This window comes from Balaenoptera physalus, assembly GCF_965194825.1.
Source record: "Balaenoptera physalus genome assembly, chromosome: 3".
Lineage (NCBI taxonomy): Eukaryota > Metazoa > Chordata > Mammalia > Artiodactyla > Balaenopteridae > Balaenoptera > Balaenoptera physalus.
Window position 1 is genome coordinate 770,626 of NC_138890.1, and position 12,730 is coordinate 783,355.

Here is a 12,730-nt window from a genome sequence, read left to right on the forward strand (position 1 = left end):
ATCTGGTTCTTCTGATAGCAGAGGTCTCGGGACCCCCAGACAGAAAAAAGATGCAGGGGGAGGAGCCAAGAGGGTTCTGGGTGTGCAGAACAGTGTTCTGGTGGGCGGCTGGAGCACAGCGGTGAAAGGGAGACGGGGGGCTGAGCTGAATTTTGGGGTGCAGTGGAGACTCGAGAGTTGGGCACAATGGTGGGTTTGAGAGCCCAAGTCAAGGTCAGCCTGAGGTCTGAAGCTGGGATGTAAAAAGTGTCTTGCCAGGTGACTGTGGGGTGTGGGTGCTGCACCACACTGGGGTGAAGTCCGGATTGGGGTGGGAGTTAGGTGTGGTTGCAGGTTGGGATTCGTAGGCAAAGTGGGTTGGGTGAAGTTGGGGTGACCCAAAGTTGGGAAGCAGGAAGAATTGGGATCGTGGAGAATATTGGGGTCCACATAAATGGAGTTGCCTCAGTTTTAGGGTTTGGGCGGGACTTGGGGTGGATCACACGAAGTGGAGCGTTGGGGTTCTGAGAGTTCTGGGGTGTCGGTTATGTTGGCAAGTACATAAGGACTGATATCGGGGTTCACATGAAGTTGGGGTGTCCGAGAACTGAATCTCGGGTGGGTGTGGGGACCTGGGTGAGGTCGGTAAGTCGCCGACTGCGGGAGCACCGCAAAGGTCTGGGTTCCAGCGACCCCCAGAAGGTTCCCAGGAGGCTTGGGCCACTGGCAGAAGCCGCCCGAACCCCTTTGTTCTCCGCCACAGGCGGGGGGGTGGGGGTGGGGGTGGGGGGCCTGGCGCGCGGAAGTGGGTCAGCTCCGCCCCGCAGCGCACTGGCCCCGCCTCCCGCGCGCGGGCGGGGGACTGCGGACCATGCGCGTCCCCGCTGTTCACTGTGTCCCGCGCCCGCTCGCGGGAGGGGGCGGGGCCGGTACAGGCCCGGCCCCCAGCTCATGAATATGAGGCACAGCCACGGCCTCCAGGGCTTCGGATTGGCCGGCGCGGGGCGGAGGGGCGGGCTCGGGGGCGGGGCCTGGCGACGAAGTACATAAGGCGGGCGCCGGGCGCCCCCCCAGTCACTTCGCGCGTTAGGAGGCTCGGGTCGTTTTGCTGTGCCGTCTTCCCGCCTGCGCCAGGGACCTGCCCGACTCAGTGGTGAGGGCCCTGGCGGCACCGGCTCCACGGGCCCGGGGCGGCGGGCGGCCTGTGGCCGGCCGGAGGAGGCGGGGCGGCGGCGGCACGCCCCTGGGCGGGGGCGGTGCCGGGGCGGGCCCGGGGTGTAGTCCGCCCCGCCGGCGGCGAGGGGCAGCGGAGACCGGGCCGAACCGCGGTCGGAGGGCATCCCCCGTGGGCCAGGGTATTCGCGAGCGGGACACCGCCGCAAAATGGCGGCCGCGAGCGCGAAGCTGCGCCCAGCGAAATGGCGGGAGCGCCGAGTGCCCGGATGGAGTGGCGCGGGGCGCATGCGCGCGTGGGTGGGGCCGGGCTGGGGCTCCTCCCCGATTTCCCGTTGGAGTAGTGCGAGGGCGACACAGCCCCGGTGCCACCCCCAACGCCCCAAGTTTGGGTCCTAGTTGCGTGGCTGCAGGGCGCTTTCTGGCCAGTGTTTCGGAGCCATTCAGCGGAGGCTACCAGCCTGTAAAGGGTCGGTATAAGCACCGCCCCGCTTTGATATCCCGGCGCAGAGTCCCCGTCCCGCCTGCACAGCGCCCTGCAGTGGACCAAGCACGTTGCCACTCCGCCCACCCCGCGACGGTCGGGTTAGGAGTTAGTCCCCCGCTGTTTGCAACGGGCAGAAACCAAGGTGCACTCAGCCCGTGACGATGGTGGATGATGCCTGCCTTCAGGGTACAGCCCTAAACGTCCCGTGAGGGCGTCCCCTGGCTGGAGTTTTGGACCCCCACAGCCAGGCAGCACTGAGGAGTACTGCAGAACCGCGGTGTGGCCCCAGCTTTCAGGGAGCCCCCAGTCTGGGGAGCGGAGTTGGCCCAAACATAGAAAAGCGGCCAGGGACCCACAGTGATAAAGAAATTAAGGATTTGTTTGAATTAAGTCCTGGGTGTGGGCTTGGGATGGTTAAAGGGCAGAAAAATAGTTTCCCAGCGCTTCCCCCCGAAACATATGTTATTTGTATAAAGTAAAGTGGGGGGTGGGTGTTGAGTCTCGAAGCCCCTGCAGGACCTCTGAGGCTTTTAATGATGTTTGTCACAGGCCGCCATGGCATCAGATGAGGGCAAGCTTTTCGTCGGAGGGCTGAGTTTTGACACCAACGAGCAGTCACTGGAGCAGGTCTTCTCAAAATATGGACAGATCTCAGAAGGTGAGGCTGGTGCCAGACTGGTGGCTGAGTGGGGTTGCTCACGGGGAGGGCTGGGTGCTGACCACGGACCTCTCCCCTGCACAGTGGTGGTCGTGAAGGACAGGGAGACCCAGCGATCGAGGGGCTTTGGGTTTGTCACCTTTGAGAACATCGATGATGCCAAGGACGCCATGATGGCCATGAACGGGAAGGTGAGGGCTGGCTGCTCTGGGGTCCAGTGGGTCCGGGCTGCAGACCGAGGGCGGGAGGTGCAGAGGCTAACCGTGTCCACTTCTGGTCTCCAGTCTGTGGATGGGCGGCAGATCCGGGTCGACCAGGCTGGCAAGTCGTCTGATAACCGATCCCGCGGGTACCGAGGTGGCTCTGCCGGGGGCCGGGGCTTCTTCCGCGGGGGCCGAGGCCGGGGCCGTGGGTTCTCCAGAGGTGAGTGCCACTTGCAGGGACAAGGTGGGGGCATTGCTGCAGGAGCTGACACTCACTTCTCCTTCCCGTCCCGTCTGTAGGAGGAGGGGACCGCGGCTACGGGGGGAGCCGGTTCGAGTCCAGGAGTGGGGGCTATGGAGGCTCCAGAGACTACTACAGCAGGTACGGGCGGTGGTTCTGCGCAGGGGGGCCTGGGAGGCTCTGGGGGGACGTTGGCACGGGGACCGGTGAGAGTCCCCCGAGGTGGCCCCCGGCGCTCACCTGTGTCCTTCCTGCAGCCGGAGTCAGGGTGGCAGCTGCGGTGACCGAAGCTCGGGCGGGTCCTACAGAGACAGCTACGACAGTTACGGTAAGCGGCGCTCCAAGGGCCTGTGGTGGGAGCTCAGTGAGCCTCGGTGCCCTCTGGGCTGTGCTCAGACCCGGTCACTATGTTTGCCCCGTAAGGGACGAGACTGCCCTCTTGGGTCTCGGTGCCAGCAGCCACTTCTGCCACAGAACGTAAAGGCAAACCCAGGCTGACCAAGGAGAAAAGGGAGAGCGAGGGCCCACCGAGCAGAGCAGGCCGCATCCGTGCATGTCGGCTGTGCCCGCCACCCTCGGCCATGGGGGGGGTTGGTCGCTCCCGAGCCCCCAGGGCTGAGCCCCCAGGTTTGGGCCGGGAGTGGAATGCTGCCTCTCGTCGCGTGCTTCAGCGCCTTTACACTGTGCCTGCTTCTTGTTCTCAGCTACACACAACGAGTAAAAATCCTTCCTGCTCGAGATCGTCCTTCCAATGGCCGTATATTTAAAGATTTTGGGAGCTCCGCTGAATCGTTAATGTGTAGTGATCACACCTCCTTGTACCCACTTTTGTAGTCTTATTGGTTCTGATCTTGTCAAACACAGCCTGACTGCTTCTGGCCCCCAGATGGCCTCGTTACTACACTTTGCTTTTTAAGGAAGCGCTGTCCGTTTTTAAGAGTCTTAAAAACGTTTTGAAGAGCACTTCCAGTTTTACTTTTACCTTTTTACCGTGAGCCAAGAGTTTTTTTTTTTAGAAAATCACCAGGGGTTGTGAGAGTTTTGTTTTTTGTTTTCGGTTGTGTTGCTTTTTTTCTTTTTCTTTTCAGTGGGGTCAGCCCCGTGAAGTTGGGTGCCCCGAGTCACTTCTCTTTGAGATTGAACAGACTCTGAATCTGCTCTTTGTCGGAAGCTGAGCAAGTTGTAGCTTTTTTCCAACTCGGTGTCACGTTTCTGAGTGTAGCGTGGTAGAACCGTGCGGGTGGCAGCAGAGCACCCGGGCTGCCCTGGCCCGGCCCGGGCGCCCACCTGTCCTGTGGGACCCACAGTAGACTTGCAGACATCCCCGAGAGGTTCTTGAAAATGTGTATTTATATTGTCCTTTTTTGCCGGAAGACGTACGCATATCCCGTCAATGTTGTATCTGAAGTGGTGAAGGAATTCTTGTACGCAGTTTTCTTTGGCTTCACGAAGCCGATTAAAAGACCATCTGAATGAACCTCGCTCTGACCATCTCCCTTTGATTGCACCACACGCGCCCTGCAGGGGCTCGAGGCAGGCAGACCTGAGCAGAGAGGGCAGCTAGAGGACTAGGTCCGCAGTCCCGCCCGAGGCTGCCACAGCTAGAGGAAAAAGGCAGGGTCAGTGACGCTGGCTGGGCCCCTGTGACAGCCGACAGCCACCGGCCCCAGTTAGGCGAGCAGGTGGGTGACGGGAGCGGGCTCTCGGACCGCAGGGCAGCCCCGGGGCGCTTCTGGCCATGGCAGCCGGAAGGCTCGATGGGCGGGCAGCCTAGCAGGGACGGTGGACACGCGGGCGCCCGACGCTGACCCTGAACCCCTTAGTCTAGAAGCAGGCCAGAGCAGACACAGGCAGGGTCCCCGGGTGACCACAGACTGACCGGCTCATTAGCTAGCTCTGCTGTTGCTTTACAAGTTCTGAGCGTTCTCTGCTAGCCTATGGAAGCTGCAGCCCCTCGGAGGACAGAAGTGTTGTGCGCCCAACAGAAACCTCTGAGACGCAAGCTGCTCCCTGGGCTAGCTCATATGTGGAGATAGTCCTGTAATTCGAGGTAACTCCTTTTGCTCGTCCGCATCCCTCCTCTTGTTGAGAGCTCATTTGAAAGTAAAGTCGTGTACCCGGGGAATGTTCCTTTGACTTTTTTGCTTTTCGATTTTTCTTTTTCCTTTTTTTAAAAAAAAAAAAAAAAAAAAATCAAGCTAGAACTAAAGGCAGACCCTGGCCGTTTGCCCTTCCCCGCCTGCAGCCAGGCGAGCGGCCCGGGCAGTTGAGCAGGATTGGAGACCACCAAACGCCCCGCCTTTTGGAATTTTTTGTTCATCAATTGACTGTCTTTTCCAGACCTCTTTGAGTCACACTCCTAACTAGCTCTCTCTGATGTCTGTTGCTGCCATGAGTTTTTTCTCAGAGCCCGCGCCGATTTCTAAGCAGCTCCATCCCAAGTGGGTAGCTGGCTCTGCTTAAGAGTACAAAGTGGCCTGGCCCATCTGAAAGGCGCAGGCCCGCCCTGGGCACGCTGGCCCGTGGAGGGGCCTCTTGGGTTGGCCCCGATGACTAGCTTGACACCCTCCTAGGAGCTGTGGATGGTTTCGGGGGAGTCGGGGAGGGGCGGCTGTGAGCTCAGCCAGGGTGTCAGGGTTAACACTCCTTTGCTTTGGCAGGTTGAATGGAAGCCAGTGCGACCCGGAAGGGTGACCCGAGAGCAACAGTGACCTGGGGTCACTGCCCCAGGAGGAACTTCACCTGGGAGCAAGAGCCAGCGGCACAGCTGCCTGCCCTTGCAGCCCGTCTCCTGTAAGTGCTTCTCGGGGTGGGAGACACGTGGCCCTGTGGCCCTGGCCCTTGCGGTGGGTTCTCCCCCGTCCTGGCTGTGTGACCCCTGTCGGGGGCAGCGTCTTCATCTCCTGCTGGAGCAGCCCTCGTGTCCCCCTCTCACCTCTCCCGTCTTTCCAGCAGGTGCTTCACTGGCGAGGTTGGGGTGCGGGGCTTCAAGGTGCTCCAGGAGGATGGGCGTGTGGCGCTGGCACGGCGGCCAGTCCTCACTCGCGATGTGACAAGACAAATGTGGAAGGTGCATTTGAATAAAGGGATGGTGTGTCCACCCACAAATCCGAGTCTGGTGTGGGGTGCGTCGTGGAGGGCGGACACTGAGCTTCAGGCTGAGGCCCGGCCGGAGGGGCTGTGGCGGGGAGTCCACTAGGGATAGCCTCCTCTTGGGGCCTTCGTTCTGGCCACGAGCTGGATCCAGACCCGTAGGCCACGCAGCAGTTCATTGCCCCCCGGGGCAGTTCTCTCGGGGCCGCCGAGGGAGTCAAGGAGGCGGTGGAGGAGGTGGTCCCTTGGCGGCGCGTCCCTCAGGGCTAGGCGGAGGCCTTGTCAGAGTAACCCCGGGCACCTTCAGCTTGGCCGCCCCCGGAGCCGGCCTGCCTTGCCAGGCTGCTTGCCTCCAGCCTTGGTCTTGGGGTACAGAACGTTGGGGCTGAGCCCCAGTTCCAGCTGCCTTGGGCTCTGGGCGGATTACCTCAACTCCCAGCAGGGTGCGGCCGGGTGAGGTCCGGGTCACCGGTACCCCCCCTTCTCCCACGGGGTGTGTCTGGTCCCTCCTGGCCCCTGCCAAAGGCGGGATGCCCAGGCTCACAGCCGGGACAGGTTTCCCCTCCGGGAGGGCCAGGGACAGCGGGCCACTGTGCTGGTGTCACCGAAGCCCAGGGCGACTGGGGGCGGGGACGCGAGAGTTCCAGGGCCCAGGTGGGAGGGAGGCCCGCAGAGCACGGTCGCGCCTGTCCCTTATCATAGCTCCCCTACGGGGCGGCCGCGGTGCTCACGCTCTGGGCCGGGGACACAGAACTGCGGCTCCGAGCCTTCGGGGGCGGGGTGCGCGCGGAGCCGGTGGGGCGCGGGGTACCTCCCCGGTTCGGGTGAAGCGAGGTGAGCGGCCGGGGGCGGGCCGGGCGTTTCCGGGAGCCAGGCCCCGCCCCCGCAGGCCATTGGCTGGCCCCTCCCCCGCGCCTGTGAGTGACTGCTCCTCGCGGGGGCGGGGCGCGGCTACCGCTTCCGCCGGGCTATGGGGCCGCGTGTGCTGCCGCCGCGGCTCCTGCTGCTGCCGGCGCTGCTGCTGCCGGCGCCGCCGTGCGGAGCCGAGGGTGCCACGCCCTCGTCGCTGAGCCGCACGCAGGCCACGCTCTTGCCGCAGCCCGCCGTGACGAACGGGAGCCAGCCGGGGGCGCCGCACAACAGCACACACCCTTGGCCGCTGGGCTCGCCGGACTCGCCGCTTCTGCGTTCCCTCTACGTGGTCACGGGCCTCATCTTCTTGGCCGTGCTCTACTTCCTCATCCGGGCATTCAGGTGCGTCAGGCGCACGCCGCCGCCGCTGCCCTGGCGCGGCCAATCCGCGCGCGCCTCGCGCCCCAAGTGTTGCGGCGCGAGAGCCCCGCCTCTCCAGCGCGGTGCGCCATCGTCACGTGAGTGGGTGGGGACGTGAGTGGGTGGGGTCAGGCAATCACGTGACGCACCGCTCCTTCGGGATGTTGGGGTCGGTTTTCTAGACGCAGCCACCGAGACTAGAGGTTGCGGGATGATGAGGGCACCGGGAATTCCCGGGACCCTCTGCGGCTCCCCCAGCCCGGCGACGACGAGCGCAGCGCCCACTAACCCAACTTGCATCTGCCACGCGGGCCTGGCTGCATCCTTCTTTGTAGTTAACGCCCACAGCCTGACCAGGGCCGGGCGGGAGCCTGCCCCCGCACCTTGCTCTTCCTGCTTCTTCAGCCCAGAGCTGGCCGTGATCGTCAGTGTTTAGGTTCTGCCCACGCTCTCCCCAAGAGTTGAGGACCCCCTTGCCTTCCCCGCGGCGTACGCCCTGCCTCCTGCAGGCCCGTGACCCCCTCCTCAGGCCCCTGTCCTCCCCGTTTGGCTTCCTCTCTGGGGCTGATCTTCAGAGGGCCTTTGTCACGCAGAGCTGATCATATCCAGATCCTCTGAAGGGGCCTTTTCTGTCTTGCATTGACACTGCTGTGGGTACACAATGTTCGTCTCCCATCTGAATACGTGCCACATCCACCACAGAGGGTCCCATGCTTTCCCTGGTGGTGGTCAGGAGCCGGGGCTTTTGCCCGTGACAGCCTTCCACTTGATGTCTTTAGCAAACTCTCTCTAAGGCTCAGTCGTCTCATTAGTAAAATGGAATTACGGCGCCCCCCTCCCAGGGGTCCTCGCCCAAGGGCCTACGCCCTGGGGGCCTGCCAAGGGAGATGTCCACAGCAACTGATAATGATTGTGACCATTATGAGAAGAAACACAGTTGGAGCCGGAAAGTTCACAGCAAGACTCTAGGAGTCGAGCAGACGAGCATTATCGGAGAAGGTGGGAAGCAGGGCAGAGTGTCAGCAGCTCCACCGAAGGGCCATGAGAGGGCCGCTGAGCGAGCCTGGGTCTGCTTCCAGATTGAAAAAGCCGCAGCGGAGGAGGTACGGGCTCCTGGCCAACACCGAGGACCTGACTGAGATGGCATCGCTGGACAGCGACGAGGAGACAGTCTTTGAAACAAGGAACCTGAGATGGTAGGGCAGCCCTCCACACATCTTCAGGGGCTCCTTGGGTTGGGGGGTGGGGTCAGCAGGCCAGAGAGTTAGGAAGACTGTCGGTCGGTGAGGTCCTCAGTGCAGTCAGCACACAACAGTGGCCGGGCCTGGCTTTGCTGTCACAGGCTGTGTGGTCTCGTCCCAGGCACGTCCATCTCCCAGCCTCAGTTTCTCATTTCTTTAAGATGGGAACGGGCTGCAGCGCTTGAGTCAGTGGGCACTTGTTCTGGGCCTGACCCCGAAGGCCAAGATCAGTGTCAGAGATGGAGAATGAACTGCGAGGTGCTACCAAAGCTGGGGGGGGTGGATCAGAGACGGCCTCTCCACGGCCCCAGCCCGGGGTAGAGCATCCCAGGCAGAGGCAATGGCAGAGACAAAGAAAGAGGGCTGACGACGGAGGTGACCCAGTGGCCACTGGGCGCAGGGCCAGCGAGCCAGCGACAGGGCCAGCGACAGGACCTGAGCGGGGAGGGATGGCCTGTTTAACCCCAGCTTGTTGGGGGCTCAGGCACAGAAGCTGAGAGACCACAGGACGATTCTGACTTTACAAGCCCCCCGAGGGAGGTGTGGGTATGGCCTGAAAATCTCTCTGGTCTCGGCGTCTCCTGGCTGGGACACCCCTTTCCCCCAGGTAGGGAGTCGGCAGGGCCTGCAGGCTGGGGGTGGGGGCTGGGCAGGTTAGAGGCACAGGCACAGCGGGGTGGGGGCGGGGGCGGGGCGGGGTGGGGGCGGGACGGGCTCCCCACCCCACACTTCTCATCTCCTACCCCTCGTTTCTAGATGTACAGGTCGGGAAGGCAGCATGTCCAGCGGCCCTGTGGGAAGGACAAGAGACAGGGTCCCTCCCAGTGCTTGGAACGCCCTGCTGATTCTCTTGCCACCAAAGAGCTTGTGTGGGGCCTGCCCGGCCTTCCAGAAGCCGCCTCAGCCCTGCCCCCGGACAAGACCGCCCAGGATACCGGCTGGAAGCCAGAGGGGCCCCGGCAGCAGCACACAGAACTCTGAGGTCCCCTGGCCACGTTGTGACTTGTGCTGATCACCGTTCCTGGTGGGGATGCGTCAGCCCCAAGCTGAGGCCTGGTAGGCGGGTGGGCTGGGGGGCCTGTCTGGGAGCACCATATGCCTGGGCGGAGGACAATAAAGGCAGCCAGTGGTTCTGTAGCTGGTACCCAGCTCCACAGTGGGCCAGACCCAGCGCTCTGGCTCACAGGTGGGTGGTAGGCAGCAGACCTGGGCTCCATGTGGGCCTTAGTTCTCCCACCTGTGACCATTTGGTCCCATCCTCAGGTGTCCAGAGGGTCCCGTGAGGAATCCCACAAAGGAGACAAAGAGATGGGGGAGAACTACTCCTACCTGCCTGGAAAAAGACCCTGCCAGTCATTGTTTTTGAGCCTAGGGAGAACTCCTATTCATTCAGCAAAGCTCCGGCTCAGGGCTCCCCTGTCCATAATGCCTTCAGCCTGGGGCCCCTAAGGGCCATGCTCTCTGCCTCACCACACTCACACCACTATTTTGGGGGTGTTTCTTAAGGAACCCCAGACTGTAGTGTACGGGTCTGGAGCTTTCTGCAGCCTGAGGCTCCCTGTGCCCACCCTGCCTCTCCCCCATCAGCCTCTTGTGGAATCACTGATGAACCTGATCCCCCATCCCAGGAAACCTATTCTGGCACTCAGGCCTCCGTTCTGGTCACTTGAGATCCATCGTGGGTACCTAGCTGAGTCCCACTGGGCACCTGACCCTCATCCCAGGCACCCCAGTCCCATGGGGGGTACCTCAGCCCCCATCCTGGTCACCTCAGCCCCATCCCCAGAACTTGAACCCCTTTCAGGCACCATAATCCCCTTGGGGCAGTCGACCCCCACCCTGGGCACCTAACCCCTTTCCCACCTGAGCCCCATTTTGGGCACCCGACCCCCACTGGGGTACCTGACTGCCCATCCTGGCCACCTGCGATCCATCCTGTGTACCTGAGTCCCACTGGGGCAGCTGACCCCCATCCTGGGTACCTGCGATCCATCCTGTGTACCTGAGTCCCACTGGGGCAGCTGACCCCCATCCTGGGTACCTGCGATCCATCCTGTGTACCTGAGTCCCACTGGGGCAGCTGACCCCCATCCTGGGCACCTGACCTCCTTTCCCACCTGAGCCCCATCCCAGGCACCTGCACCCCATTGGGGTGCCTCAATCCCCATCCTGGCCATCTGAGATCCATACTGGGCACCTGAGTCCCCATCCCTGGTGAGGGGCTTGATGAGTTCCTCTGTGGGCCTTGTTTCTAGGTGGAGTCCAGCTCTGGCCTGTTCCCCCCCAGCCCCCCCGCCCGCACCCTGTCATTGTGGTCCTGGAGAGTGGGAGAGGTGGGGCTGGCCTGTGGCTGCCCACAGCCTGAGGTCTCCCCGGGCCGCTGGCTGGAGGCACCGAGGCTGTGTCGTTAGGAGGAGCTGCCACCAGGTGGCAGCCTTGTGCTGCCCGGCCTCTACCATGCTGGCCTGTGGTCCCGAGCTGGCCTGAGGCAAACCGTTGTACAGGTGGGGAAGTACTTCGAAGTCGGGGGCCTGTTTCGCACACCTTCTCAACCCCACCTTGTTGCCATGTCCACCATGGGATGGTCCCAGCCTGCTGCCCACTCAAGACCCATCAGCCTCTGGGGCCCGTCTACCTTGCAGTCCTGTTGATCCTCCTGGCCCAGCCTGAGCCTGGCTTCCTGCAGAAAAGCTGTCATGGTCAGCTGGCCACCCCTCTCTCCAGCCGGGGTCCTCTGCATTGGCCCCCAGTTGGCTTCCTTGGGCATCTCTGTTGGCAGCCCCCGACCCTGCCCCAAGTCTGCTCACACTTCCTCTAGCCCCTCTGGTGCCCAGCTGCTGCCTCCAGGAAGTCCTAACTGCCCCCGCCACCCCCATTCTTTGGGAGGGTCCTGTACGGAGTGGCGAGCCGGTCCCCAGCAGCCAGGGAGGGTTGAGGAAGTGCGGCCAGAGTCCCTGGGAGGCCCTGAGATGTCATGCCCCCTGACCCCCGGGCTCTGGCCGCTCTTTCTCCCCCATCTGTTCCCCCTGTGGGTCTCTCTCCACGCATCTCTGTCTTTTTGTCTCTGTGTCTCTGTCTTTGAACCTCTGCTTGTCTCCCTGTTGGTGTCTCCATCTGCACTGTCTCTCACTCAGCCTCCCTGGGTTTCTGTCTGTCCCTCTCTGTCACTCCGTCTCTCTCCGTGTCTGATCCGCTGGGACACGCTTTTAACAGGCGCTCAGACACCGTCCACGGCCCGCCCCCAGCCCCCACCCCGTGATCTGCGCCCCATTCCCACAGCTCTGAGCGATTTCTCGAGCTTCAAAAGGCACATTAATTACTCTAATGAGGTCAGGAGAGACCCCGCGCTCTGCCTCCGGAGCCGGGAACACACCGCGTGCCCCCGCAGCCCCGCGCCTCCTGCCCGCCCCCCTCGGGTGGGGGGGAGCCCCGCCCGCTTCCCGGGCCCCTGCGCCTGTCAGCGCCGTCCGCGCGCGCACCGCGCCCCCGGCGTTAGTGCCGAGTAATTGGCAGCCCCCGCCAAGGTTAATGCACTATTAGCGGGAAGTTCTCTGCGGCTAAGAGCCGGGAGAGGGGCCTGTCAGCGCGATATGAAAGGCCCCTGGGCCCGGGTGGTTGGAGGGCCGCGTGTGCGTGTGCATGCCGGCTCGGGAGGCGTTCCAGCACCTTCCCCGCACTCACACACGGGCACAGGCATGACACGGCTGCGAGGACAGGCGACACGGCCGCCAGGCGTGCGGGACGGACACAGGGCACAAGCCCACACGCGCGCACACACGGGTGTCGCCCGCAGCGGGTCCCAAGCCTGCGCCGGGTGAGGGTGCGCAGACCCACAGCCCGGCGCCCTCGAGGCCCCTCCCACCACCTCCGTCCCCCAGCCCCCACCCTGGGAGTGCCCACTGGACACGCAGCAAAGCAGCCCCCTCGGCCCGGGGGCCACGTTGGGGTCTCTGGCTCCCGGGAGGCTCGCTGTGAGGCTAGACGGCCCCGCCCCCAACCTCGGTTCTCCGTCTGGGGACTGGGGCCGGGAGGGGGCGGGGAAGCTGGTCAAGGCCAGGCGTCTTCCCTGTAGGTGGGAGCCCTTCTGCTGGTTCTGACGTGGTCTCCCTCGGACGTGGCCCCCGCTACCCTGGGGTCAGCAGGCGAGGGAGCTGTGCCCTCCCTGGGGTTCCCAGGACCCTCCCCTGATCCCCCATCCTACCCGGGGGCTCAGCCCCGCCTCCCCCATCTCCTCTCTGCGCTGAGCCGCCATCTCCCTTCTCTACGCAGGCCTTGAGGTCCTGGTCCCGGACAAGAGTGGCGGTCCAGGTGGCCACCCAGGCACGGCTCCACCCAGAGCCGTGCCACCCAGTATGGTGACCGTGACTAGCTATTTATATCCAC

General features: G+C 63.3%; 2 protein-coding genes across 6 annotated transcripts; both read left to right on the forward strand.

Moving 5' to 3' along the window:
* Nucleotides 1-1,006: 1,006 nt before the first annotated feature.
* On the forward strand, nucleotides 1,007-5,849 carry CIRBP (cold inducible RNA binding protein). Of its 2 annotated transcripts, none has more exons than XM_082453180.1 (7): nucleotides 1,007-1,132; nucleotides 2,189-2,297; nucleotides 2,382-2,488; nucleotides 2,582-2,720; nucleotides 2,801-2,882; nucleotides 2,999-3,069; nucleotides 5,402-5,849. In XM_082453180.1, the coding sequence occupies exons 2-7, from the start codon at nucleotides 2,195-2,197 to the stop codon at nucleotides 5,404-5,406; spliced, it is 507 nt and encodes a 168-aa protein (XP_082309306.1). In that variant the 5' UTR covers nucleotides 1,007-1,132; nucleotides 2,189-2,194; the 3' UTR covers nucleotides 5,407-5,849. The 2 variants fall into 2 exon arrangements, with proteins under 2 accessions (XP_082309306.1, XP_082309305.1); XM_082453179.1 differs by lacking the exon at nucleotides 5,402-5,849 and adding an exon at nucleotides 3,446-4,218.
* A 282-nt stretch (nucleotides 5,850-6,131) lies between these two features.
* Nucleotides 6,132-9,484, forward strand: FAM174C (family with sequence similarity 174 member C; the record flags this gene model as incomplete). 4 transcript variants are annotated; one of them, XR_014261444.1, is made up of 3 exons in its annotated part: nucleotides 6,132-7,204; nucleotides 8,186-8,302; nucleotides 9,104-9,484. XR_014261444.1 is itself a non-coding variant. In XM_082453183.1 (3 exons), coding segments are annotated over exons 1-3 (402 nt in total). In that variant the 5' UTR covers nucleotides 6,762-6,804. The 4 variants fall into 4 exon arrangements, 2 of the variants coding, with proteins under 2 accessions (XP_082309308.1, XP_082309309.1); XR_014261445.1 differs by having other exon boundaries at nucleotides 6,147-7,212; XM_082453183.1 differs by having other exon boundaries at nucleotides 6,762-7,088.
* Between the last annotated feature and the right edge of the window lie 3,246 nt (nucleotides 9,485-12,730).